The 27,716-nt window shown below is 43.0% G+C and overlaps 1 protein-coding gene across 1 annotated transcript; it reads left to right on the top strand.

Moving 5' to 3' along the window:
* On the top strand, positions 1-27,535 carry SYAP1 (synapse associated protein 1). The gene is made up of 9 exons (XM_045856106.1): positions 1-352; positions 7,413-7,531; positions 8,310-8,376; positions 11,609-11,682; positions 16,082-16,221; positions 21,136-21,287; positions 22,807-22,865; positions 23,318-23,465; positions 25,796-27,535. The coding sequence occupies exons 1-9, from the start codon at positions 184-186 to the stop codon at positions 25,921-25,923; spliced, it is 1,056 nt and encodes a 351-aa protein (XP_045712062.1). The 5' UTR covers positions 1-183; the 3' UTR covers positions 25,924-27,535.
* The last annotated feature ends 181 nt before the right edge of the window (positions 27,536-27,716 follow it).

The raw sequence follows: 27,716 nt of genomic DNA, 5'->3' as shown, positions 1-27,716 counted from the left end.
GCACGCACGGCCGGCGTCCGAGTTGCCATAGAGGCGGAGAGAAGGCTAGACTGGCTGCTCCGGGGTCGCTCTTCCGGCCATCACCGGGGAGACGCGCTTTGTGGGGTCGGGAGTGGGCGGCAGCCGCTAGAGTCTCCTAGAGCCTCCGGTGACCGGGACCCCGGCGGCGGCCCCGCGGGCGGGATGTTCCGGGGTTTCAGTACCTGGTTTGGCCCGCAGCAGCCGGCAGGGGGTGACCGCCAGTGCGAGGGGGACGGGCAGCCTGAGCAGGACGCCCCACCCGAGCCGCACTCCGAGGCGGTGGCCGAATCGGCTGAGAAGGAGCTCTTTCACCAGGCCAGAGGCCTCGGCGGTGAGTGTCCCCCGGGACCTGCGAGTGTCGGGAGTGCCCGCAACCTTCGGGTTCACCCGCCTGGGGCGCGGCCCAACATGGTCGGTGTTGTGGGATGGGGAAGGAAGGTGTGTTTGTCGGTCGGTCCTCTCTGGGCAGAGGTTAGTGAGGAACTGGGCAAAGCCAAGCTGCATCTAACAGTCAGACCCCGTGCCTAAAGTTGCTGGTGACATGTCACTCTTTTTCTTTTTTTAAATTGATTACAGACAGAGAGAAACATCGATTTGTCGTCCCACTCATCCATGAATTCATTGGTTGATTCTTGCTTGTGCCCTGAGTGGGGAGCCAACCCCGCAACCTTGGCGTGTTGGACGATGCTCTAACCAGCTGAGCTGCCTGGCCAGGGCGACATGTCACTGTTTACAAAGTGGGAGCATTAAGAGCAAAGCCGCGGTAAAGCGGTGTGGCCCGACCTCTTTAGATTTGACAAGGGATCCTTTTTCTTCAACCCGCCAACTTCCACTTCCACAACTTCCCACCCGAAGGACAGGGCCCTTTTGGGAGCTTGAGTAGGTTGAAAAAGTGACTTTTTGCCCTTGGGGAAGAATGTATTGTTGGACGTAAATTGAGGAAGAGTTACTGAAGGCCTTGGTCAGGCTCGTGTTCTTTTTAGGTGCTTGGGACCTTTATCCTTAAGGCAAGAAAGCAGCTGCCATTTTTCCCCCCTGTGATGTGCAAGTCTCAGTGCTAGGTGTTTTATGAATGATATCTCGTTTCATCTGTTAAACAGCCCAGTGAGTTGGGACAGCAAGTCCAGAGTGCTTGCCCTAAGTAACAGTCATAGTAAGTGGTAGCAGTGGAATTTGAACCCAGATCTGTGTAATTTCAAAGCCTGTGTTCTTTCTGAGTTTACTGTCCAGTTTAGGGAGCACAGTGAAAAGTAGGCTTGAAGGATAAACACATGCTGTAGTAATTCTGATTCTAGAGAGACCTTGGCGGGCTTAAATAGTGGAAGAAAACCCGTCTGAAAACGTAGGCCCTAAAGCAGACAGCACTGAAAGTGAGAGAAGGTAGATGTTAAATTTAGCAAGCATTTGCAGAGAATCTGCTGAAAGACTAGAGCACTGGGGGAGGCTGGAGCCTGAGAGTGGAGAAACACATATTTGAATAAGAAAGGCTCTAGCCTTCAAAGAGTTTACTTCGGGGTGGAGGGGCAGGGAAAACAGACAACCTGAAATCAAGGTAGTGTGTCATCTCAGCCCAAGACCCCTAAACAGCGCACAAGAGAAATAAAACTAAGTGTTGTGTAATAAAATCACTAAACAAGGGAATGACTGTTTCCTGCGTAGAAAATTAGGGAGAGCTTGGAGTATGGGAGAGATGTGAGGAGATGAACTTGACCAGAGCAGACAGGCTGTGTTAGGTAGTAGGAATAGATAAAAGTTAGGGAAAGTTGGCTATGGGAATTTACCCAATTTCATACACTATGCAGAACAATTTTTACTTATCTTCAGGGGGGTATCAAAACTGGCTTCTGAAAACTTTGTGAGGGCTTTATTGAAACCTCATATTTATTTAATTTTTAAAAGATTTTATTTACTTGTTTTTAGAGAGAGAGAAAGAGAGGGGAAGAAACATCAACATGTCGTTACCTCTGTGTGCCCCCCACCGTGGACCTCGCCTGCAACCCAGGCGTGTGCCCTGACTGGGAATCGAACCAGTGACCCTTTGGTTCACAGACTATGGCACTCAATCCACTGAACCACACCAGCCAGAGCTGAATATTTTTAAAAAGATTTTATTTATTTATTTTTGGAGAGGGAAGGGAGAGAGAAAGAGAGAGAGAAACATCAATGTGTGGTTGCTGGGGGTCATGGCCTGCAATCCAAGTATGTGCCCTGACTGGGAATCAAACCTGCGATGCCTGGTTCGCAGCCTGTGCTCAATCCACTGAGCTACGCCAGCCAGGGCTAAATATTTTTTAAATAAACATGTATTTGACATGGATGTCTACTTCGGAGTTTAATGCCCTGATCTGTCTTCTGACCAGGCTCTCCTGATGTTTGGGGAAGCTAAGGTTAGATGGAAGTACCTCTACCCACTTCCCACACCCACACACACATTGTGAATTTACAGTTTCCAAATAAATGCAAGCTCTTGTAGCTCTGTTGTTTATGTGGTTTTAAAAAGATACAAAGGTTCTAGTTTATACACAAACCTTCAGAAAGACTAGATGATCACTTTTTTATTTCTATGTATTGATGCTAAGAGATGTGTTGTCTTTAAGAAGACACCTCTGTCTTTTGAAAACTGAAATTAAACATCTTTGAGCTTGACTCCCATTAAGTAGATTAGTTTCTTTAGCCTTTTAAAATCTACAGGAATCTCCTAGGAGCCCCATTTGTACTGTAAACATTTGTCGAGTGCCTCCCTTCACAATTGGACCCTAAATACTTCTGTTTCATGATGACCTATTTATAAATTTAGGCAACTCACCAGTTACAAGGAGTGCGTACCCAGGCACTGCCTCCACCAAACCAAATCTTCCCATTCTTGGCCCTCCCTCCTGGTAAATTTAGGGCTTCCTATGGTCACCTGCTTCAGAAGAGGGCCGTTGATAAGCAAACTCACTAAAGAACTTCTCCCCACCGCCCTGTAGGCCTCATTTCTCAAAGTAACTTCTTATTCATAAATTGGTTGTGTGGTTTTGTTCGAGCCAAGCAAATTAGAGCTTTATCTGCACTCTTCCTTTAAAAAAAAAGTACCTCCGAGAGTATTAAATATCTGAGTTCTACGCGTAGTTTAAGTAAGTGGGAGGTGGGCAAAGATGAGCTTTGGCTTTTTCAAAACCCGTCCCTAAGGCCAGTCCATGCCCAGGGATTAGAGGAAGGGCCACCTCCTCTTCCATCTCCTTTAAAAAGTGCTATTAATATTTGTAGTGGGCCTGCTATAATTAGGCCACGCCTCCTTTTCTCTAGGGAAAGTGCGTTTCAAGTTCTAGATACCTAACTTGATTAGTTTACAACTAAGAGGGCTCCAAAAGTTAGTGTTTGCACAGGGAAATGCATGTCTTCTTTGACATAAAAGTGAAATCCCCAAGTCAGTTCTGACGGCAAACCCAGCTTTTACCATGAGGAGGGTGGTGCAAGTGGTCAGGAGCCTGGATCCCATGGTTTATGAACAATACGAAAAACTGGAGATTTTAGTTTGAAGAAGAAACTTAGGAGCATTGGTTAAAATTCTGACATGTTTTTGATTTTGTGTGTGTGTGTGTGTTTGTTTTTGAGAAAAAAGAAAGGTCATTTTATGTTACTTAAGGTGACAGACCCTAGTCTGAAAGGTACAGATGGCAAGGGGAGTAAAAAGTTTTCTGAATTAGAGATGGGTAGCAGTAATAATTGGCCGCCCTTTGAAGTCCTATGCTCCCCTTCTCCGGAAGTGGGCCTACCTGGACAGGAGGTTGACTCAGGTAACCTCTCTAGCCCCTTCCAACACAAAGATTCTAAAATTGTATGAGATGTGGTATTTTTTAAAAATTACCAGTGTCTTCATAAGAATATTAATGTTCTAAGGCTCATGTATGCCTTAAAAACCACTATTTAATGCCCTGGTCAGTGTGGCTCAGTTGGTTGGAGCATCATCCTGTACACCGAAAGGTTAGGGGTTTGATTCCCAGTCAAGGCACATACCTAGGTTGCAGGTTCGAAACCCAGTCAGGACATGTATGGGAGGCAACCAATCTCTCTCTGTTTCTCTCTCCCTCTCTCTCCCTCTCCCTCCCTCTCCCTCTCTCTCCCTCTCTCCCTCTCTCTCCCTCTCTCCCTCTCTCTCCCTCTCTCCCTTTCTCTCCCTCTCCCCCCTCCCTCCCTCTCCCCCTCCCTCCCTCCCTCCCTCCCTCCTCCCTTCCTCTCTTCCTCTCTCTCTAAAGTCAGTGAGCATATTTAAAAAAAAAATAACACTCTGATTATTTCCCCATTCTAACAGCAAGCCTTAAATTACCTTTTTCTCTTTACTCTGATAAATTTATGCTTTTTCTTACCTTTGAGAACCTTCCCACTTTCCTCTGCCCTTATCATGCCATTCAGTTCTGCAGGCTCTTGTCACTTGCCAGCTGACATGAGGCAGTGTGAGCCTGGGGCACAGGCTTGCCCCTTAGAGGCAGATAGCCTGTGCTTAAGTCCCTTACACTAGTTACTGTCTTCATTGTGATATCACTTGCAAATTACCCACATACAGAGGTTTAATGAGAAGACCTTGATTGTTTGTGCCCAGCATCCCCCAAACCACCCCCAGGTTTGATGAGCACCCATCAAAACGGGTTTCTTTGGCAAGGCAGAAGGGGATAGGCTATTGGCTAGGCAGTCAAGGGGGTAGGTCTGCCCCTGTCATAATGGACAAATAATGTATCCTCTGTGCGCCTTGGCATCCCTATCTGTCAACTGGGCAGATTATATCTACTCTTCCCAGGATGATCGTGAGACTAAAATGACATAGTGAAAATGAAGATATGAGAATGACTGCCTTTAGTGTTCATGATCTGGTCCCTCCTTTCATAAGGTTTTAGAGGGGTGCTCACTCTCAGATGTTTTACTTCCTTTTCTTCCTTGTTCCAGACCCTCTCTTGCACCTAAGTTCCTGAAGTGGACATTGTACCCCTGTTACTTCCTGTTAACTCTTACCTTAGTCTCAGGTTTTTTTCCAACCATGTAGTAAAAACTGCCTTTAACTTGGTGTCGAAGGATCTCTTTGCAAAATTAATAAACCACTTCTTGTCTTTAGGAGCTTCTTACCTAAAAGTCTCCTTGTCATGCTCTCTTGCTTCCCTCTCCCTCTGACATCAGAATCCAGGCCACTCTCTAATTACTTCTGGGAGACCTTCTCCCTCCCTTCTCTGATTGCCTCTGTTTCATAAATAATCTTGCCCCTCTGGTTGGCTATAAGTCTTTTGTTTGTTGAGAGCGGGACATTCCTTGAGGGAAAGAACTGTGCTTTCTCCCATGTTCACTGTGTGTAGTGTACTTTACCCACAGAGTCATTAATACCTGAGAATTAAGATTATTATGCTACCCCTGGCTGGTGTGGCTCAGTGGATTGAGTGCCGGCCTGTGAACCAAAGGGTCACTGGTTTAGTTTTCAGTTGGGGCACATGCCTGGGTTGTGGGCCAGATTCCCCCAGTGGGGGGCACACGAGAGGCAGCCACACATTGATGTTTCTCTCCCTCTCTTTCTCCCTTCCCTTCTCTCTAAAAATAAATAAATAAAATCTTTTTAAAAATTATTATGCTAAAATACCAGTTTTTTAAATGACAGGTCCTCCGTTAAGGGAAAAAAATGTCGATTCTAATTCAAAATGTATTCCTGAGAAATCTTAAAAGGAGCCCTGCTGTTTTAGAACTTTAGATTTCTTTATTTGCAAAGAATGTTTGTACAAAGTAGTGTGGCTGTCTACCCATTTTATCATAGCACTCTGGGTAAATAGATTAGTCACAGCTGAAGAGAAATGAGGGATCTTCCTGAAGCTCAGTACTTTCAATGTCAGTTATCCATGTATGCATTCAAAAAGGACTTACTGGGCACTCGCTGGGTGAATCAGACAGCCTGGTCCCTGCCCAACTGGGGCTTAGGATGGGGCTTCAGCCTTGCCAAGGAGACAGATTCGGCAGTGTCGTTCATGTTGTTGGTTGAACAACACGGTTGCTGAGGGACGCCTACTCGAGTCAAGGAGTAAAATTTCCCAGGAAGTGATGTGTTTGCAGAGACCCCACCGGATGTGCAGCCAGGTAAAGAGAGGACAGAACTGTTTCAAACCAAGAAATAATGTGTTTGAGGCCTCCTTGAAGATACTCGAGAATTTCTGTGGTCATGTGAGTGTGGAGTGGGGAGAATGGTGAGCGTGCGAGCTGATACAGATAGTGTCCTGTGGCATAGTCACCATGGGGTGTCGATGTCGTTGACAGATGGACGCCACCAGACACAGTGGGAGAAAGTGGACTGTTTAACAGTCAAGGGTTTGGGAAGTGAGGGAGATGGTCATTCAGATTGGGACATCATACGCTGCTCCCAGATAGCCGTATAAGTTGCCTGATTCTCTGAAAAGGACACTACCCAGAGTGAGGATTTAATTGGGCGTGCCAGGCTCCCTTTGTCATTCTTATTTGCCATTCTTACAGGCGTTTTCTCCCTGCCTGAATATTGGGAGTCAGCCCCTGAACCCCATCAGTGGGTGCAAATAGCAGGAGCAAGGCTGCTCTCACAAGATCCATAGGCCAGTTGCTCTGGAGCATCCCCTAGCAGGTCCAGCTTGAGGACCTGCTTGAGGTCACTCCCTGTGGCCCAGATAGTGCAGAGTGTGAACTTTGGGATATTTGTCTACATATAAGCCTTTACAGTTTATATTTTAGTGCAATAGAGCCTTGACACATTGTGTCTTTTCGGGTCTTCAGGAAAGTTAGTTTTATGTTTGCATTTTGTAAAGGTGAAAGTTTGTGTCTTCCAGGAAAGTTAGTATGTGTTTTCATTTTGTCTTATGTATTTGCTCATTATTAGTTAAGAAGGATTTCTGTTTATATAAGGGCTTGCCAAGATTTCTATTTATTAAAAATCTGCCAGATTTATCATGCGATGGGTTAATCTAGGAAAGGAGGGACATCTTTTCTTTGAATAGGTGGGAGGAAAAAGAAAATAAAGATGGGATACTTAGGGTCTAGAAAGAAAGGAAAGGGAAAAGGGAGCCTTGATCTCCTTTGTATAGTTGGAGGGGAGATTTTACTGAGGTAAACGTTAGAAGTAGAGACTGGAGATGGGCAAGACAAGTTTGAAACAGCTACTGGGGGGGAACTGGGGGGTTTGCTAAGGGTCTTTGAAAGAGATGGATTAAAGGCCCAGTGTGGGTGGGCATTCTGCTGACAAAGTACAGGACTGGCAGTGCTTCTCGTGTTTCTGTTTCAAGTTCTAATTCACAAGAAACATGCCCCTATGATTTCACATTCTTACAAGACCTATTTCTGGGAGAAATTACAAATATAATAACCATTGTACTGGAATGGAGCACAGACTCTTTTTTTGTTTTTATTCCCTATAGACTATCTATTTAACTTTGCGACTGCTGCTACAAAAAAGATAACTGAATCAGTTGCTGAAACAGCACAATCGATAAAGAAATCAGTGGAGGAAGGAAAGATAGATGACATCATCGATAAGGTACATTTAAATATCTTTTGGTAGTAGGAATTTACAAAATTCATTAGCAGCTAATATCCCTTCTTATGAATTTTATTAACCCAAGTAGGATATTATATTCTGGTAAATATATTTATATTTGAGATTCTAGGGTTTTTTTCTCTTCCTGTGTAACAAGTGGCCATGGTATAACTTATCTGATTTAAATAACCTTTGTTTTTTAATGTAGTCTAAAATATATTGATACTTTTGGATAATACTAAACTTTTCATATTATGAGTTTAATTTTTAACTATAACCACTTCAGAATATATTTATGCTTTTCATTATTTCATCAATTTTTTAAAGCCTTAGCCCATTATGAACAGCCCTTTAAGACACTAATGAGTTAGTTTGTTCATTTTTTACTGTGGTGAATTTTATTTATGTTGATACTTATTTGAACTAAGGAGATCATCAATTTAATTTTAGATAGCTTATTATTTAGATACTTTTGTTGTGTGTACTGTTCGTTAGAATGAGATTTCACCGGTCTTATATTTTTTTAGTAATGCAAAAGTTCAGTTTTTAAGTCATTTTTGCGTTTGAAAGACAGCTCATCATAAAGGGCATTGTATAGTTAAAGTTCAAAAACGATGACAATTCTCTCTCGTTGCGGATAGGGGAAATGATCACTTTTTTAGCCTTTTTATTTGAAGAAAACAAATAAAATGTCTCAAATAGACTTTACAAATCTTGAATGCAATTCTTATCTAATAATAAACTTTTTGTGGTAATTTGACTCTGTATTTTTTAATAGACTATTATAGGCGATTTTCATAAGGAACAGAAAAAATTTGTTGAGGAGCAGCATACAAAGAAATCAGGTATGTATAAGGTTTGTTGAACACAACTTACCCGCCAGATTGTATTGAGTACTTATTACGTGCCAGTCACCATGATAAGGCCCTGAGAATACAAAAATGTGTAAGTAATGGCCTCCATTCTTTGGGTAGTACAAGGACTAGTGGGGAAGACAAACCCATAAACCTTTGGGGTTTAAAGAAATGAAGGCATTGTTCCCTGTGGCTGGGATGGTGGGTGAGGTCAGCCTGTGATGACCCGTCTGAGGAGCAGTACCTTTCTTTACTGACAAATGCTTGTTTAAATGTTTGCAATTATAAAATCTCAGAATCCCAACTTTTACCATTTGGTGGTGCTCAAACACAAAACTGGCCTCGTGTCTTTGAATCTGGCAGAAGTAGGGTAAAAGAATTCAATCCATTTGGGCGGTGTTACAATTCAAAAAGAACTAGTTAGTCCTGTGGTGAGTCCCTGTCAGGCATTGTTGTGCCTTGGTAAACTCAGGTATGAAGCAGCTCTTTGGGACAAATAAACTATACAAATTAGCATAGCAGTGATTCATGGGAAGCAGTAAAATTGGCTTGGAGACTTGGTGTACAGCTGGTTTGTGCCTCTGAGATACGAACTGTGAGGGCATGAGCGGGGAAGGCTTGGAGGCGATTTTGGTTTTGAGGTGCCCATTAAACAGCCAGGTGAGAGGAACATGTACAAAGGCAGGGAAGGGAAAGCAGGTGGCATATCAGGAAAATTTTATTCCTTGGTCACATTAGTCGCCTATCAGGTGCCCAGTAACCACATGGGACTGTGACTAGTGGTTTCCATATTAGACAGTGCGGATGTAGAACATTTCCATCATTGCAGAAAATTCTGTTGGTCAGCACTGTTCTAAACTAATTGAACAGGGCCCAATAGCAGTTCATTTGTTCAAAGCATGGAGGAGAATTCCATCTACAGATACAGAGTATTAGTCGAGTCATGTAAAAACCCTGAGAGTAGGTGAGCCCCTTGATGAAAAGTGTGCCCAGCGTGGAGAGAGATAACTGGAGACCTGCCACATTGGCAGGGGGGAGGAGCGGAAGGAACTGACGGTTTCTAAGTGCCTGCTAAGGGGCGGGTGCTTTATACAGGGTGGGGCAAGAGTAGGTTTACAGTTGTTTGTATGGAAAACAATACGGTAATGAATAAATAATAATACAAGAATAAACTTTGTGTTTCACATACTGTAACCCTACTTTTGCTCCACCCTGCACACGACATCTCATTTAATGAAAGGAAAGCCAGCAAGGTTAAGTAGTTGCTGAAGGTCGCTCAGCTGGTAGGTGATGAAACAAACCTGCCAGCGAAGCCTGCCAGCGCCCATTTGCCCAGGAGAGAACTGCTAGCAGAGGGAAACAATGGAGGCCCCCAGAGGGGAGAATTTCCAGGAGAGCGCGGTCCCCTGAGAGGTCCATTCGCAGTGAGCGCGAGAGGGCGCTCTGTAAGTGTTCACTTAGCGGTCGTGGGAACTCTGTGAAGTACTTGCCTTTATCTCCATTCTCCAGATAAGGAAACTGGCCTAGAGACAGAAGAACCAAGAAGTGTCCATGGGGTGGGACAACCGGGAGGGTATTAGTCACTCGGAGTAGATGAGTTTCAGGGAAGGGGGTGTGGGGATGACTTCTCCTTGCCAGCAGCTTGGGCCTTGGGAAGACCTCATTATCAAAGGATAAGTAGTGCTAGGAGAAGCTGCCCCAGGTGAACAGACTTCAAATGGAGACCAAAAAGTTACAGTAAGTAGTATGAGAAAAGAAAGTTTTAAAGGGTCTTTACCCTAATATTTTTTTAAAGTATCAAAATATGGTTATCTTATTTCGATCTTATAATTAACAGAATTTGGATAGCAATCTCCAAAATTTGCTTGTTTAGGATGAGCCAAAGAATGAGCTTGGTGTCATTTGCTCGTGTGTTCATCCATGCATGAACATATGTATGCCTTCTGTCAACTGGCACACAGTAGGATGTCTCTACCACTTATTTGACTTGTGCGGATTATTTCTGCAAAACTGTGAGGACTCTCTGCTGTGTATATTCTGTGCTGGCCACCCACCTCCACAGTCTTACCTCTGCCCTCTTGCCCCGCTCCAGGCTCAGACGGTAGAGCTGCTTCCTCTGAACACCCCACCCACCCACACACCCACCTCTGAACTCCTCCTAGTCCAAGGTGGGCTCCCAAGTCACCACAGAAACCGCGGGGGGACTTACCTTTCCAGGTGGTTGCCATTTGTCATCTGGCATAACCATGATGAGTTGTAATCATCTCATTTTCTTGTCAGCCCCAGAGACAACAGGCTGGGTTGTAAGGCGTCTTGGTATTCCCAGCACTTCGCTTCTAAAGGCTCAGAGGATTTAATCCCAGCCTCGTGGCTTATTGCCTCCAATTTGCCTGTTTCTTTCATTTGCTTCCACTCCTGACAACCCTTTTCTCAATTCCTAACCGCTTATCCTACAGCCTCCTTATAACATTTTGTCGTGAGTCAAGTACAATAACTTTTTATAAAAACTTCTAGTTGCAAATAATTTTAATATACAGAAAAGTTGCAACAATAAAAGTAGTATAGCGAATGCCAGTATGCTTTCTACCCAGACTGTGAAAGTTTTACAGCTTTAGGAAATTGAACATTGATGTAATATTCATGTTCAGATTTTGTCATTGACCCTGTTCGGTCTTCTATGTGTTTTCCCCCTCAGCACAGTATTGCATTTTTTGTCACGTCTCTTAGTCTCCTTTAATCTGGAACATTTCCATAGCTTTTCTTTGTCTTTTATGACATAAATAGTTTTAAGAATTCCCCCCCATTTTATTGCAAATAGACCATTTCTCATTTGAGTTGTGTTTGATACTTCCTCACGGTTAGATTATAATTAGATTTAGGTTATGCATTCTCGGTCAGAATACTACACAGATGATGTGTCCTTCTCAGGGTATCCCATTGGGAGGCCCACAGTTGCCATCTCTCCCTTGTTTGTGATGCTGATTTTGGTCACCTGCTCAAGGTATTGCCCAATTTCTCCACTATATAATTCAAGTAATTTTTTTTTTTTACCAAATGCATACATGCATAAGATTTATGCTTTAAGTCTGGGAATTATGAGGAACTCATTAGTAAATTACTAAAATGGTTGTATGGAAACTTTCTCATTTTTCAAACCACAGTTGCAGTGTAACCCTTGTGACCTGTTTTTTTCTTTTCTTCTTGGCTATTACAAACCTTTTAGAAGCAGCGGTGCCCCCATGGGTTGATAGTAGTGATGAAGAAACAATCCAACAACAAATTCTGGCCTTATCAGCTGTAAGTATCTTGTGATACTCTGTGTAGAAGTACTTTCTTCCTATCACAAGCTTATCCTTAGGAGGTGTTTTTCTTCTATACAATTTTTCAAATCTTTTAAGATGTTAGGAATATACAGATCAACTGTCACTATTTTTTTACTAACTTTTAATTCACTTCTCTATAAGTTCTTTTTTTCTTAATGGAATAGAATAGCCTATTACACAAAATAATTCTTTCAGCCTTAAAAGAATTCTTTTGTGTTATTAAGATGGATAATCTTTTGAAATATGCTATGATCCAAAGCTTCCAGACAGCATTCTGATTCTTCTGAATGAAATGATTATATTGTAAGTTTCTTTTTCACTGCTATATGTGTTTGAAACTGAAGTTGAAAGAAATAAATTTCACATGCTAGCCCACAAAAATTTTTCTTGGGACTTCAGAGGGAATGTAGCAATACCAGTTAACAGGTGTATAGACCTGACAGTTTCAGAAAGCGCTTTCACACACATTATCTCTTTTCAGCCTCACTGCACACCTCTGAGGTAGGCAGGGGCTTTTATTGCCATTATACAGGTGTGGGAATTGAGACTCTCAAATGTGACCCTCGCTTACCTGTGTCTCCGTTGGGCTGTGAACTCTTAGGGGGCAGAAACTGGCTTTAATTTCTGTTGTAAGGACCGAGCCCCCCCACCCCCACCTGGCACAGGAATCAACAAATAGAGCTTTTTGCTGTCAGCAGTCTTCAAGTTTTGTTTTTAACCCACTTTTTTAAAAATCAAAGTCATAAATGGAACTCAATCTAGACAACAAACAAACTGGACTTTACCTCCCTTCTAGTCCTCCCCCAGGGCATTTTAAGATTTTTCTTTCCATTAATAAACCCTTTAAAGGTCTGCACATCCATTACAAGTTCAGTGTGAACAGCATGTACTTTGTTTACTATGTTACAGCCAGACTTGACACTGACGTGACATACCTGCATATCCTGGAAAGAAATAGGGACAGTTAGTAATTGTCATTCGAGGGGAAACATCATAAGCTCACTGGTCAGCTCCCCCAGGTCCTGTAATCACCCCTCCCCAAACCTATTCTTCTCATCTCTATCTCAGAATAGGACTCAATTTATTCTCCTTTCTTTTTCTAGCCACAAACTTGGGGGGTCTTCCTTGAGTCATACCTTCCCTTCCTCTTGCCGCCCCCCCACCCCCAAGTCCTGACAATGCTGTGTTCAGAATATACCTCTGGTCCACTTTGCTGCTGCTACCACAGTGGTCCTGCTGCCATCATCGCCTGCCCAAGACATCCCAGCTATGGTCCCCTCCTTGCCCCTTCTCAGTACAAGCTTATTTCAGCAGCCAGAAGGGTCCATTTATCGTGTGGATCGCTTCATGTCACCCCCCTGCATTGACTCTTCTAATGACATCTCAGCTCTCGTAGACTAAGATATAAACTTCCTCTGCAGCTTCCAAGGCCCTTCCTTACACACCTCTCCTCCCTCATGCCCCACTGCGCTGGCCTCCAGCGCTCTAGCCGCTGTTTCTGTCTGCTGCACAACTAGGTCCATGAGGAGGCTGCTATGGAAACCTCGGGGAAGCACTGGGGCAGTTTCAGGCTCTGAAAGTTTTACACTGGGAGGTAAAATAACTAAAACCCATTTAGGCTCACATTCTTGCTTTATTCATATAGGAATTCTCAAAAACCAAGAATATTTTTTAAATCCAATGTGGGCAAGATGAGATGAAATTGATGCTTTTAGGAGCAGCGTAAACTGCTCCAATCTTTCTAGGGGAGAGTTTGGGCAATATGTATTGAAATAATCTTACTCTCGAACCAGAAATCCCACTTCTAGGAATTTAGTCTAAACAGATCACTTTAGAAGAGAACCTTTCTAAGAAAAGATTAGGAACAATATGCTGACTACCAAAATGAGCTGGTTAAGTGAATTATGTTCATTCAGTGTAGACATAGCTACTTTGGAGATTGGAAGATATTTGCGACCCTGAGTGAAAAGGGAAAACATGATCCACAGCATGTGGTGTATCTTTCTGTTTAGGTCAAATGATAGATATAATTTGCATATATATATGTATGCACATATATATATATATATATATATATATATATATATATGCAGAGAGACATGTCCAGGAGGGTGTGCGTGGGTTTGTTTATGGATGGCGGGGGTTTTGACTCTGTGCTTTCCTTTTGTTTTGAATTTTGAGAAAACAGGTGTGGATCATATGTATAAGTAAAAACATGGTTTAAAAAAAAAGAAATAGAATAGAAACAATCAGTCTTGATGGTTTGAGTGGTCCCAAACAGCAGCTTTTTGCCTCGGTTATGATGCTCAGCCTGCAGGAGAGGGGACGATTGGAGACATCCGTTTATACGGTAATCAGCAGAGCCGTGTGCTCCCTCACAGGAACTCCAAGCCACCCTCACTCCCTGGGAAATGGGCCCTATCCAGGGAAGCTTTGTCTTTGGGCTTTGCACTTCATGTCCTTCTTGGCTAACAGAAGAATAGTGGTGCAAAAGCATCACGGACTGTCACAGCTCTTCCAGGTTGGGTGTAGTGGGCGCAGGGGTGCTGGGGGTCACAGCAGGGTCCTCTCGCAGTTTCATGTTACATACCGACTCTGGGTCCCAAGCCATATGACAGTCTTCTGTGAAGGGGATGCTTTCTCACTACAGTCTTGGGTCGAATTTCTTTTTAATGAGACTCCAGTTTTAATACACTAATGACGAAATGTTTGCATAAAGATTTGTATGACATTTTATTTTGTCAGTACCTCTTCCTGGGTCGTGGATTCTCTAACCCTTAGTTGAAGGCATCTAAGCCTGAGTGCAGCAGTGTGAAGAAGGATTTGCTTAAAGTTATTTGTCACGTTCTTTAAAGTTTTTATTTATTTATTTTTAGAGAGAGAGGAAGGGAAGAAGAAAGAGAAGGAGAGAAACACTGGTGTGATAGAAACATCGACCGCTTGCCTCTCGTATGTGCCTTGACTGGGGGCCACATCCGCATCCCAGGCGTGTGTCCTGACCAGGGACCAAACCTGTGACCTTTCGCTTTGTGGGACAGTGTCCAGCTAACTGAGCCACACCAGCCAGGGGGTTATTTGTCACGTATTTTTTAAAAGAAGGTTGAGTCCTGACTGGTGTGACTCAGTTGGTTGGACATTGTCCCGCAAAGTGAAAGGTTGCAGGCCCAGTTCTCTGTCAAGGTGCTTACAAGAGGCAAGTGAGTCTAAAAAAAGAAGAAGAAGAAGAAGATTGATATCCAGCAGGGCAAGAAGAGTTAGGGGGAGCCAGTTAATTCATTTTCCTGCCCTCCGCTGCAAGCATCCTCGCACCATGCCTTTTGCTTTGGAAACTTGCAGGAGGCAGACTGCAGGAGTGAGCCGCCGAGAGCGCTACGCGAGAAAATTGGAAGCGCTGCATACGTTCGTGGTGGCAGGATCTCAGTATCTTGCTGTCCCTGTAGTGTTGTCACACCTGTGCAGGGTGCATCGTGCCGAGGGAAGTCAGCGTCGTCCTAGATAAAAATGGGCAGAGCACGTGAGATGCATAGGCAGCCCATCGAGTTTGCGGCTGCACTAGGGTGGGAGGAATACTCGACCCGGAAGGGGAAGCCCGGCGTCCTGGTCCTCCCACTCACTTACAGTGCAAGCCTGATCTTAGACAAGCCATTCCGCTTCCATGACCCAGTTTCTTCATCTGTAAAGTGAGGACAGAAGTGCTCACTTCATAGTGTTGTGACAAAGAAGCCGAGGTGTCAGCTGGGGGCCCAGGCTTGGGCTCCCTGCGGCTCGGCAAAAGTTTATTGACTGAATGAACAATGAACCTTTGCCCAGCCTGGCCATGCTCTGCAGAGAAGCCACACTGTGTCTGTCAGTCACCATCGCATCCCCAGGCCCTTGGTATAGGCGCTGACCTGTGCAGCTTCACGGGGGTTTGTCAGGCAGAGCCTGGGCCTTGGCATTCTGTCGAGAGGAGTAGGAAGCGAGCGTGGCCGGTGCACACTTGAGAAGTAAATGGAGTGGTGGATTTCACTTTTTTGATATGACCACCAAGGTTAGCTGACTTCAACTTCAGTCAGAATGTTTCTAAGATTATCTACAGTAGTTTTCACATACCTAATGGTGTCCAATAAGACAAACATGTATTCATTATGATTTCAAACTATATAATCTCAACTAAGTGCATGATTGACTTTCCTGGTCTCTCCCAAGGCTGTCCAGCAGAGACTTAAAAATATATGAAAGGAGTGGTCATTCTCTGCTCTGTCTTAAGTGGACAGGTTAACGACAGCTCAGTGGACTTGTGGCTGAAGTGTTTAGGAGAATTTCAGTATTCATCCAGTGATGCATTGTTAAATATTAATTGCATTCTATGGTTTTGCCCCTTTTCATCAAAGGACAAGAGGAACTTCCTCCGTGACCCTCCGATCGGTGTGCAGTTTCACTTTGACTTTGACCAGATGTACCCTGTTGCCCTAGTCATGCTCCAAGAGGACGAACTGCTGAGCAGGATGAGATTCGCCCTTGTTCCGAAACTGTAAGCACTGTGTTCTCGTGGCGCCGCTAGACAAAATGTGTGCGTGTGTTTCAGTGGCCTCGGTCACGTGCACAGTATCAAGGAAAACTTGTGGAATGGAGGCCAGAACAGACTCAGACTCTCTTCATAACAATGGGCTCTGTGCCCCTGACCAGTGTGGCTCAGTTGGCTGGGCATCATCTCGCAAAACAAAAGGTCACTGGTTCGATTCCCAGTCAGGGCACATGCCTGGTTTGCGGGCCAGGTGCCCAGTTGGGGGCATGTGAGAGGCAGCTGTGCATTGATGTTTCTCTCCCTCGTTCTCCCTGCCTTCTCCTCTCTCTAAAAAATAAATAAAAATAGAATCTTTCAAAAAGGGGGATCCTGTGGCCCTTCAGCGCCAGACACACACACACAGCACCACGGAATCAAAACTTTTGGGAAATTTGGGGTGGGACTGGAATGTGCTCTTTTCATCTCTAGTTAGAAGGTGGAGTGCAGTTAGGGTCTGTGAGGCCCACCAGGACCGGCTGCGGCCTTCTGTGCGCGCCGCCCTGCTCCCCGGCAGCAGTGTTCTTGTCTTCTTTCCCGTTTTCCTCCGCCCTCCTCAAACCCCTGCCTGTCCTCGAAGTTCCGGCATGAGCATAGTGTCTTTCTGTGACGCGCCCCTGGCTGCCATTAGCAGTAGGCCCCCTTCTCTTCCCCTCTGCCACCACAGCGTCTTCCCGTCTCCCTCACCTTTTCCAGTTCCAGTCCCAGTCCCCTGTTTTGAATCTGACGTCCACGCGCGTGTTCCTTTTTTCTAGCACTCTGTTCCTATTGTATGGATGCAGTGTCTTACTGTTCTCTGAGGACATGAAGTGTAGTTTTCTTTTTTCTTTTTTTTAAGATTTTTATTTATTTAACTTATTTTTAGAGAGGGAAGGGATGGAGGGAGAAAGAGAGAGAGAAACATCAATGTGCAGTTGCTGGGGGCCATGGCCTGCAACCCAGGCATGTGCCCTGGCTGGGAATCGAACCTACGATGCCCTGGTTCGCAGCCCGCGCTCAATCCACTGAGCTACGCCAGCCAGGGCGAAGTATAGTTTTCTTGAGATAACTCTTTTCTGTCTGCTCTTTTCTGTGAATTTTTGTGTTTGCTTTGGGCTCTGTCTTTCATGTTGCAGGCTTTTGTACCCATCCTTTGGGTGAAGGCACCATGCTGACACGTGGTCGGGGCTGTGTGTTCCGTAGGCTTTTTGGGCCTCGTGGCCTCCCTGAGAGGGCTCTTCAGCCTCCCGCCAGGCTGCAGGTACAATAACAGGGAAAGCCTGGCCGCTGCGGCTTTGTTTCCTGCAGTATTAGGTCCCCGTTCTCAACTGTGCCAGCCAACCCTGAGTGCGCAGACGCTTAACTCCTAGTGGACCCTCAGACCGTGCCATGGGGGGACATGGTCCCTGGCCAGAGGGGCAGCAAGGGGAGTCAGGGTCATCTCCCTCTCCTTAAGGCCTCTCTACTGCTCCCCATGCCTTGGAACAACCGTTATATAGAGTCCTTTATTTGTTTTGCGTTGTAGTGAAACTCTTCTCTCCATAATTATGGACATACTGGTGGTAAATGACTATTATGCTCACAAAACCCTGGGACTTGGCTTTTGAACAGTTCATATGTATATATCTGTTTGAAGCTTTTTTATCCCAGAATTTGAATAGCTGCCTCTTTCTCAGAGAAGCACGGCAAAGCTCGGGGGTCCAGAGGTAGTCCGTGCATGAAAGCTCCATCAGCCTGAGAACTGTGGAATCACCCCAGGTCACACAGCAGACTCTCTGCCGGTGCTCGGGGGACTGTCCAGAGGCCCCGGGCCACTGACATATGTGGCCTCGGGTGCTCACGGCAGGCACGTCACTGTCCATCGTTTTGGGTTTTGACAATTCTGTCTCCCTCTCACTGCTGACGGTAGTTTTAGGTTTTCCTTAAAGGTTGCAGAGCTGATATTTGACAAATAGTATTTCAGATTTGTCGCTGGCTAAGTAAACTGCCCATTGAGTCATGTAATTCCAATTTCCTACTTACAACTCTGTTAGCAATGCTTTAGAAACTAGGTTTGGTTTGTTACTCTTTATCTGTTAGAAATGCTTACTGAAGTATTTACAGACGAAAGGGTATGGTGTCTGCCATTGCCTTAAAATTTTACAACCTACCCCCAAAGAAAAGCATTGTGTGCAGGGCAGGAGGCATAGATGAAGCATGGCTTGCGAAATGGTGGTGGTTCTTAAAGGTAGGTCATAAGGATATGGGGGTTCTTTGTTCTACTCTCTCCGCTTTTGTTGAAATTTCCATGATAAAGTAAAACAAAAATGCGACATCACATGTAAATACAGGGCTTCTGGACTTTTCCTTCTGACATACAGGAATGCAAGTTGGATCATTTGAGACACTTTTTCTGAACAGAAGCCATCACTAAGTAGTAACAATTTAGAAAAGAAAACAAATATTTTCTCTGTATTTTAAAAAGCCTTTTAGTTTGGTAGCACTTCCTTATGACGGCAGCGCCGGCCAGAGGCAGGGCCCTGCCAGTGCATGAAAGGCACCCTCTGCGGCCCTTACTCTTGTGACACTAGGGAAATCACAGTTCCTTCCTGTGGCAGTCTTGGACTGTGACATGTGCCCATTGTTTCCCAGACACTGTTCACAGCACACTAATGCCTTAAAACAGTCCTTGGAGCATAGGTGGTGAGATAAATGTTTGGAAATTGATACGCTGGATGGATTTTTTATTTCATTGTAAGGCTTCTTAGAACCTTTAGTAGGTCACGTGCTTGTGACTCTCTCCAGGAGGCAACCAAATATTTCTGTAGTGTGCCTGTGACCACTTCCTGTTACATCAAGAGGGAGAAGCGTCTGGGAAAAGAAAACAATCTGGGTGTTTGTATTACAAGAGCAAACATCGCCTGAGAACCACCATAGATAGGCAGCACACTGTTCACTTTGGACGTTTCGGAGAGCTCAGAATTAAAAGTGATCTTGAAAATATTTAGGCCACTCACTACCTCATGGGAAAGCTAATCTCACTTTTGTATGGCTGTGATGTTACAGTTTAAGGCTTCTGAATTTATCCGGGTAAACGCCCACTTCCTGCAGTTGTTGCCCAGGTGTCCCAGGCTCTGTACCCCCCACCCTCCGGGTGATTACTCTCTGAAAGCGAGTTCCCCGAAATGGATATGCTGCGTTGTCCGACTGCAGAAGAGCACACTCTAGAGAATCTTGTGAGCTTTTTAATGCAGCCTAAGGTTTTCTTAGCTCTTCCAGCATCTATAGCACAGTGATATTTCTCTCTGTACTAAACTGGCGGTTGGCTAGAAGTCCTTACTGCTATTAAGCTAAGTCTCCTGCCAAACTACTTCTAAGATATGCTAAGAGAAACAGAGACTTGTGTGGCCACAGGAGTTTGGGAAATGCTTCTTGGCACATGGTAAGAGCTGAACGAGTAAGAGGTCATTATTGCTGTGCCCATCTCTGTTGATAGACAACTCGTCTTATCCATCCCTTAACCCTTCCCTGCCAGCACCTAGCATGGGGCCTGGGTGCACGTGGCACTCGGACAATGTTGGTAGGATTAATGAAAGAAAAGACGGCTGCGCCTAGTATCATGTCAGCTTGTTATCTGGCCTAATTTGTGGAAATAAACTTGCGTTTTGCCTGTCGCACTTTAAAAGCTAGCTTCCTGACCCAGCTTGGCCTTTCACAGATGTGACGACCCTGTGTTTTGGTGTGCTATCTAAGGCAAGCCCTGTCCTCATTCATAAACCTGGATCTCATTGTTTTCTCTTAGTTCTCACTGACTTTCTTCTCCTTCCAAGTCTTTCTGTCATGCTTCCTTCCTCAGCTTTTCCCCATTGTAAGAAACTTCTAGTAAACCAGGAGGTAAAGAGTCATTCTCTGGTACTCTTGTCATTTCTACTACAAAGCATTTTTACAACATAAACAACTCCTCCAGACCACAAGAGAAAAGACAAAAAATAAAAACACAGAAAACATACCATGTATGTAAGTTGTCCCTTGACTGTGCTTGGCTGGGAGAGCAGAAGGAGGGTACATTCTGTGTTGTGGCTGAGTCTTTTGTCTTCTACCCTTGATCTTTTTATTTAATTGCTCTGAGGCAAGCATAGTTATCGATGTTTATTATTATTATTTTGAAACAATCAGAAAACTTACAGAAAGGTGAGAAATACAGTCTAAAGAACTTTTTCCTGAATCATTTGGGACCTGATTGCTTTAGGGTGTATTTGGTTGCTACAAATGGATTCTCCTGCATAACCACGATGTAACCACCCAAATAAGGAAACGGTCACTTCCATGTTTTTGCCATCTAATTCTCAGACCCCGTTCTGGTTTTAACCATTTGCCCCAATAATACCCTTTTAAGTGAAAGGATCCAGTTCAGACTCACATGCTGCATTATCAACCATCTCCCACCTCATTGCTGACTCTTACAGATTGCTAGTTATTTACAAGCTGCCAAACATTTCCTTTCATAAGGAACAACACCCACAATCCTTTTGTCTCGCTGCTTGAAAGCACTTAATTCTTCAGTAAACAGCAAATAATTGGTGGGGTCCTGGCTCTGTTTCCAGTCTCCCAGGTGATCATGCTGCTTTTCTTCACAGCAGCACCCAATCTTCCTCTGCTGAGGCCAATGTGGGTATCATTAAAATATCTAAAAATGCTGAGGCTTCATTGGTGTTCTGTAAATTTTCTTTTGCTGCTGTGAAGATAGCTGTTCTTTTTATTCTGTTATTCACCTTCCGTTTGAAAAGCAAATGAGAACCTTCTTTGAGCCTCCCTTAGATTTGCAAATGCCCCTAAAAATAATCTATTCCAATCTCCGTGCAACAAATAACCCCTCCGTGTTTCTGTGGGCATGCATGCTCAAATGTGATGTTTTGTCTTTAAAAGCGTGAAGGAAGAAGTATTTTGGAGGAACTACTTTTACCGAGTGTCCCTGATTAAGCAGTCGGCCCAGCTCACAGCCCTGGCTGCCCAGCAGCAGGCTGCTGCCGCCAGAAAGGAAAACAGCCACAGCAGAGAGGATACATTGCCACTGACAGGTATATTCAGAGAACTCTCTGAAAAACAGTTATTTTTTAAATATTCTTAACTTAAAGACCCTCATGAGCTTGTCATCTTGTATGTACCAGAAATGTCATCATCTTATCAAAAACTCTTCTTTCCAGAGGAAATAATCATGCTCTGCTTGTTGCCCTCACTTGCTGACCTCACTCACCAGCCTTTGCCAGTCTTTACTTTGCTCTCTTTTTCTCATTCTTCATTTTTTAATTTCTTCCTTTTTATTTGTCCTTTGATCACCAGTCACCTTGCCGTCTCTTTCATTGCCCACGTGACTTTTTGCACCTTCTGCCCTCCACCGATTCAGTCCACTGCTTTTCTTTGTTGCTCAGCCTTCATTCAGCCCGACGTTTCCCTGGTGCTGTAGTCTGTAGAGCAGAACTAAGCTCCGTTCCACTCCAAGTCACAAAAACCCAGCTCAGAGCCAGGCGACATTAGATTACACATTTGATTCTTATTGTGACAGTTCACCCCTGGGTGTTGGGGAAAATGTTTTATAATATCAGCAATGATTTATTATCTGTAATAATAATTAAAATAACAAATGTATTGCCCTGGATGGCTTGTTCAGTTGGTTACAGCATCGTCCAGGTACACCAAGGTTATAGGTTCGATCTCTGGCCAGGGCACATACAAGATCAACCAATGAATGTATAAATGAGTGGAACAACAACTCAATGTTTCTCTCTCTGTCTCCCCTTCCTCCCTCACCTCTAAAATTAATAAATTAAAAAATTTTAATGTATTTTGTTATATTTTTTAACATTTAATGAATACCTGCTCTATATAGGTACTATTTACAACTGGAGACTTTTCCATTCATGGAATTTTTAATAATTACACAAAAATGGTGTGTCCTAAGGTTCAGATTGTATATACCACTAATGTAATGAAGTTGCTCTGTGCAGTGAAGTTTGGCATTTTTACAGATGTTAATGTGAATCCCAAGTGTCTGTCATTCTTTAGTATTTCCTTTTATTACTTTTTTTGGAAAATGCCATTTCATCACATATTGCCTGTGTTAACAAAATGGGCTTAGGACAGGGTTCACTAAAGACTAGTAAAATCTAGCAAGATTTATAAGATAGCAAATGCAGCTGTGAGAAAAAAAGCTGTGATTAAGCATTACATTTTACTTTGTACTTCCTAGCATTTGTGAGAAAAGGAAAACTTGGTAAATAACTTAGTTCTCATTATCCTAAAAGAAAGAGCAGAACTTAAATAGATTTTACTTAACACTGAAGTCAAAAGTTATTTCCTGCTGGGAATCTCCTGTAAGAGGCATTGAATATGATGACATATTAAAATATCTCCAAAAGGAAGAGGGATGATTTTACCTGGCTATTTCTTGTAATAACATAAAAACTGAAAGCATACTATTAAAATTTTATTTCTGTAAATTATTTAGTATCATCGTATTTGTGGATTTTGAGCTGTTATTATTGTATGTATTCAGAATTAAATTGAGCAATTATTGTCTCTTTTATTCTCACTTCTTAGAGGCAGTACGGCCCAAAACGCCACCTGTTGCGATCAAATCTCATCTTAAAACTCAAGAGGTAATGCAGTTTTACATTGTACCTAGTAGTCGATGTCTGGAAATGAAGTCACTGTGTGTTAACTGTCTGAGCTACCATTTCAAACAACTTATGAATACAGGTCTTACCTGCTGTGAAAGAGAGGGGGCCAGAACTTTGAATAGTTAGGGACCTACAGCTCAGACTTGAGGCGATTCGCTGGCATAAATCATGCTAGATATGCTCTGCAGGGATTGGGCAGACTGATTGGAGTGATCCAAACTGGGAGGGAGCACAATAGATTCTGGCTGTAACTCATTTAGTTACCAAGCAACTGTGCAGGTTAGAAGGTTGGAGAGCAGTGATCATTGGACTAGCAGAGAAAGGAAGTGAAAATGATGCTGCATCAAATTGCGAGATGACCATAAACAAGAGGTCTAGCCTATAAATGTCACTTAGGAAACCATTTCCACAGCTTATTTGTTGCATTTCAGGATGAAGAGGAGATCTCTACCAGCCCAGGTGTTTCTGAGTTTGTCAGTGACGCCTTCGATGCCTGTAACATAGATCAGGAGGATCTGAGGAAGGAAATGGAGCAGCTAGTGCTTGACAAAAAGCAGGAGGAGACAACCGTAGTAGAAGGTACAAAACAAACCAACCATTCTGTTCTCCATCTCTGAGGTTGATTGTAGAAAGTTGTTATTATTGAAGCAGATACATGAAATTATGTTGTAACTTTTGCATCAGAATTGCTTCTCTGTCCACCAGAGGGAGGATTCTAGTACACATGAGTAGACCTTACACCCCTCTGCCCTGATCATTCACAGAAGCATAGACAGAAGAAACTAAGACCCAGTGATGTGTCCCAGGCCTCTCAGTCCAAGGACAGGTGGCCAGGGACAGGGGAGAAAGCAAGTACACCTTTCACATGGAGACACTGCCTTCTGGCACTCTGCTTTAAAAACTGGCATTCTCCTTGGGTTTATGCTTGTATCTAGAAGCTTCTTTTCCTGGCTGCTGTATACCACAAGAGCATCTCTTCTGGGAAGGAGCAGGCTGCCTCTAAAAAACTAAAGAATTTAGGAAAGAAGTGCATTGCCCTTGCTGGTAGGGTTCAGTGGATTGAGCATCAGCCTGTGAATCAAAAGGTTGCTGGTTCGATTCCCAGTCAGGGCACATGCCTGGGTTGTAGGCCAGGTCCCCAGATGGGGGTGTACAAGGGCAATCTGTCAATGTTTCTCTTCTTCTCTTTCTCCCTCCTTCCCTCTCTCCAAAAATAAATAAATAAAATCTGAGTTTAAAAAGTTAAAAGAAAAAAAGTACAAGCAGAGGGGTTGCTTTCCTTGACACATCAGGACAAATTACTGGCTTTCTACTGGATGAAAAGCAAAAGCTTGGGTCCATCATCAAATGCAGACTATTTCCTGAAGCCTTCGAGACTCACAGTTTAGGGAGTCGGCTGTTCCCAAAGGTTGTGCGGAGAGCACTGGTCAGAAAACTGGCCAGCTTCCCAGAGGCTAGTTCCTGGCTACTCTGGAGACATGTTCTTTCTCTGAATCGCTGCCCTAGTTGTAATTTGGGCCACTTAATATTTTTTATAGTAGTTGCCTTGGCCCACCCCAGGTAAATTATAAGTTCCTCAAAGGCAGTTACACCTTGCCTGGTTGTCCCCCACAGCACCTATCATGGAGCCTGGCACCCAGTAAGCAATGAATAAATATTTCTGTAATTGGTTATTATGTAACACACTCTTTTCCCTTGAGGTCACTGCTGCAAAAAAAATTAAAACATTTGGTTTTTGTTTTCTCTAGAGCTACTAAAAGTTTATTTTTAAAAGATAAAAATGAATTTAGGCTTTGCTTTATAAATAGCTGGTTTGTTTTGTTTTCTCACTGTTTTATAACACTACATAGCAGATGCCTCTTACCTTTACATACATACACACATATGAACACACATACACACACAAACTTACATTGAGTGTCCAAGCAGAAGTTGCCGCTCTAAATCTCAACACGGAAGATGAGTGTGAGAACTCAGATGGAGCCCCATGTGAGGGGCCAGGCTTCAACGAGAGACTGCCTGACTTCCAGTCCTGGTGCCCCTTGCCTCTCTAGGGAGACCACTACTACAGTGGTTAAGCACGGACTGTGGGACCTGCAGATCTGGTTCCATCTACGCGTCTGTTGCTGTCAGGCTGTGTGATCTTGGGCAAGTTCCTTAACCTCTCTCAGCCTCCATTTCCCCATCTGTAAAATGTGTATAATAAAAAAATGTGTATAATAGTGGTATGTAGTCCATGGATTGTTCTAAGAATGAAAAAGTAGAGTGGATAGTGCAGTGCCTGGCTCACAAGTGCTCAAGAAATGTTCACGGTTTTTGCTACCATTATCATCATTGTTTTTTTTTGTTGTTGTTTTTAAAGATTTTATTTTTATTTATTTTTAGAGAGAGAAGGGAGGAAGATGAGAGAGAGAGAGAAACATCAGTGTGTGGTTGCTGGGGGTTATGGCATGCAACCCAGGAATGTACCCTGGCTGGGAATCGAACCTGCGACACTTTGGTTCGCAGCCCGCGCTCAATCCACTCAGCTACGCCAGCCAGGGCCATTATCATCATTGTTAGTGGTAAAAATTAATTTGCCCCCAAATAGTATCAATTATCTCATTCAGTTGAAGAAAAAGTAGAGGCCTAGATAAAGCAAAATAACACCCCATATTTACTAACAACATCTGATACCTTGATTCCACATTTAACAAGTTTTTCTTTCTAATCATATTAGAAAGGATATTTGTAATTTCGTAGTTACCCTTAAAATTTGTTCAGTTTTTCTGGGCACACACATGAGGAAGCCCGAGACATTCAAAATGACTGTGGCTAGGACTTACGTAGGTAGTTGTAGTCAACTAAATTGTTAAAACCAGCATGATGAATTCAGAGAGAACCTTTTCCTTCTCATCTCTTTCTTTTAGAGGATTCTACAGACTGGGAAAAAGAACTACAGCAGGAGCTTCAAGAATACGAAGTGGTGACAGAATCAGAGAAACGAGATGAAAACTGGGATAAGGAAATAGAGAAATTGCTGCAGGAGGACAATTAACTGCCTACTGAAAGAAAAGAATAGTCCTTAACATTCTGTAAACTGACATTAAATTCTTGATGGTAACACTCTGTGAATCAAAAGGCACAAAAGAGTATAACTTTATGAAACTCAGAATCATTCTTTTTTCACGTTGAAACTTGCCTCTTTAAAAAAAATCAAGAAAGCATTTACTCTAATCAAAAAGGGATGTTAAATATTTCTTTAATATAAATCTAGCTAGAGATATTCTTATTACAGTCAGTTTGGATATCTTAGCCACAGAAACACAAATAAAATTTTAGAATTCTGTTTTCTGTGAGGTCAAAAATATATTCTTCAATTGTGGTTTTCTAAACATTTGTACTTCTTGTTGCACTTTTGTTGATACATGTACTTTAAAGTATTTAATGGATTGATAGCTATCAGAATGACCAAATTGTACCAAAGAACTCAAGAGGAAGCACTTTCAGAACTGTTTTCTTGGTATTTTCTACAATTCCATCGGGAAGCCAAAAGGTAAAATAATTGTAGATTTTAATGGTATAAACATCACACAATTTGACACTGAGAAGTACTCTGCAAAAATATTTTTCTCTGGGGTCTTTTCTTTCTCATTTTTTTGTTTTTAACCATACCACAGTTAATAATACTATTTTCCTAAATTTTACATCATGGCTTTTGTAAAAAGCAGGGCCTGTCATCCTGTTTTGTATTAATGACCATCAAAAGCCTGTTCAACTTAAAGTCTCTTGTTTCGATTGCCATCACATATAAATAGCTTTGTCTTAATTAAACTGTCAGTCTTTATAAAATTATGTTCCTCTGAATACAAACTTATGAAACTTCATTGATCAGTCCTACTTGCATTTTGCTGAACTAGAAGATGGTTATTTTAAAAGAACAGGGTAGCATAACTTCCAAAGCATTCATTTCTTGAACCTTAAGTTTTAAGGAGCTTTTATTTCATAAAAGGGGATAGAATTAAGATAATTCTTTATAAGAAAATGTACATATTTTTCTTCTTAGCCCCATAAGAAGTAGTCTGTGGTTCTTTGACAAAGGTATAGTCAACGAGAGAACTGAGTGTGGGTCCAAGCGTTCATTACTCTTATGTTTGTAGTTTGGGATGCAACCATGTGAGTGAGCCAGACTGTCCCCAGCGAGGATGACCTGGATTGTAGCAATAAACTCACTCGTTCATGAAACCACTGACCCCATTATCAGGAGGTCGCCACTGCAGTGCCGCAGTTGCAGATGACTGAGTGTGGGCTCAGAGGTGATGCCTGGTCACTCCTGAAATAACCCTAGTAAAGGAAAAGGTTTGTTTGACAGAGTTTGCTGGAGGGAAAGAAACATGTTAAATGCTTTTAAGTTGCTAAAAATCCCGATGTAAGCCGATCATGACATGACGGCGCTCAGCTCTTAGCCTATGCACTAAAATTCTTATTGATGGATGTTGAATAAATGCCCAAAAAAGGGTTTCAGAGAAAGTTAAAAACCTAAAATGACAATGGAAGTATATTGATTGTTGTTACATCAATTTTACATGATATTCATCGCATTTACAAACAATCTAATTGTGTATTGCCTCGTGAAAATAAAAGGATAAAGTAAGACTTTATACACAGCATAAACAGAGTTATGCTATATTTTTATGGATCCATCAAGGAGTAAAATGTTCTGCGCTCGTAAATGATACAGGTAACTGAAATGTTATTCCTTTAAAGAACAAAATAATTTTCAACTGTTTGGTGGAAATTTTCCAAGTATTTATCACCTGCCTAGGGCTTAGCTAATGAGGTACACTGAGC

This window comes from Phyllostomus hastatus, unplaced genomic scaffold, assembly GCF_019186645.2.
Source record: "Phyllostomus hastatus isolate PE091 unplaced genomic scaffold, TTU_PhHast_1.1 phas_scaffold_12, whole genome shotgun sequence".
Taxonomy (NCBI): domain Eukaryota; kingdom Metazoa; phylum Chordata; class Mammalia; order Chiroptera; family Phyllostomidae; genus Phyllostomus; species Phyllostomus hastatus.
The sequence above is the reverse complement of the archived record's forward strand: the minus strand, read 5'-3'. Positions and strand labels throughout refer to the sequence as shown.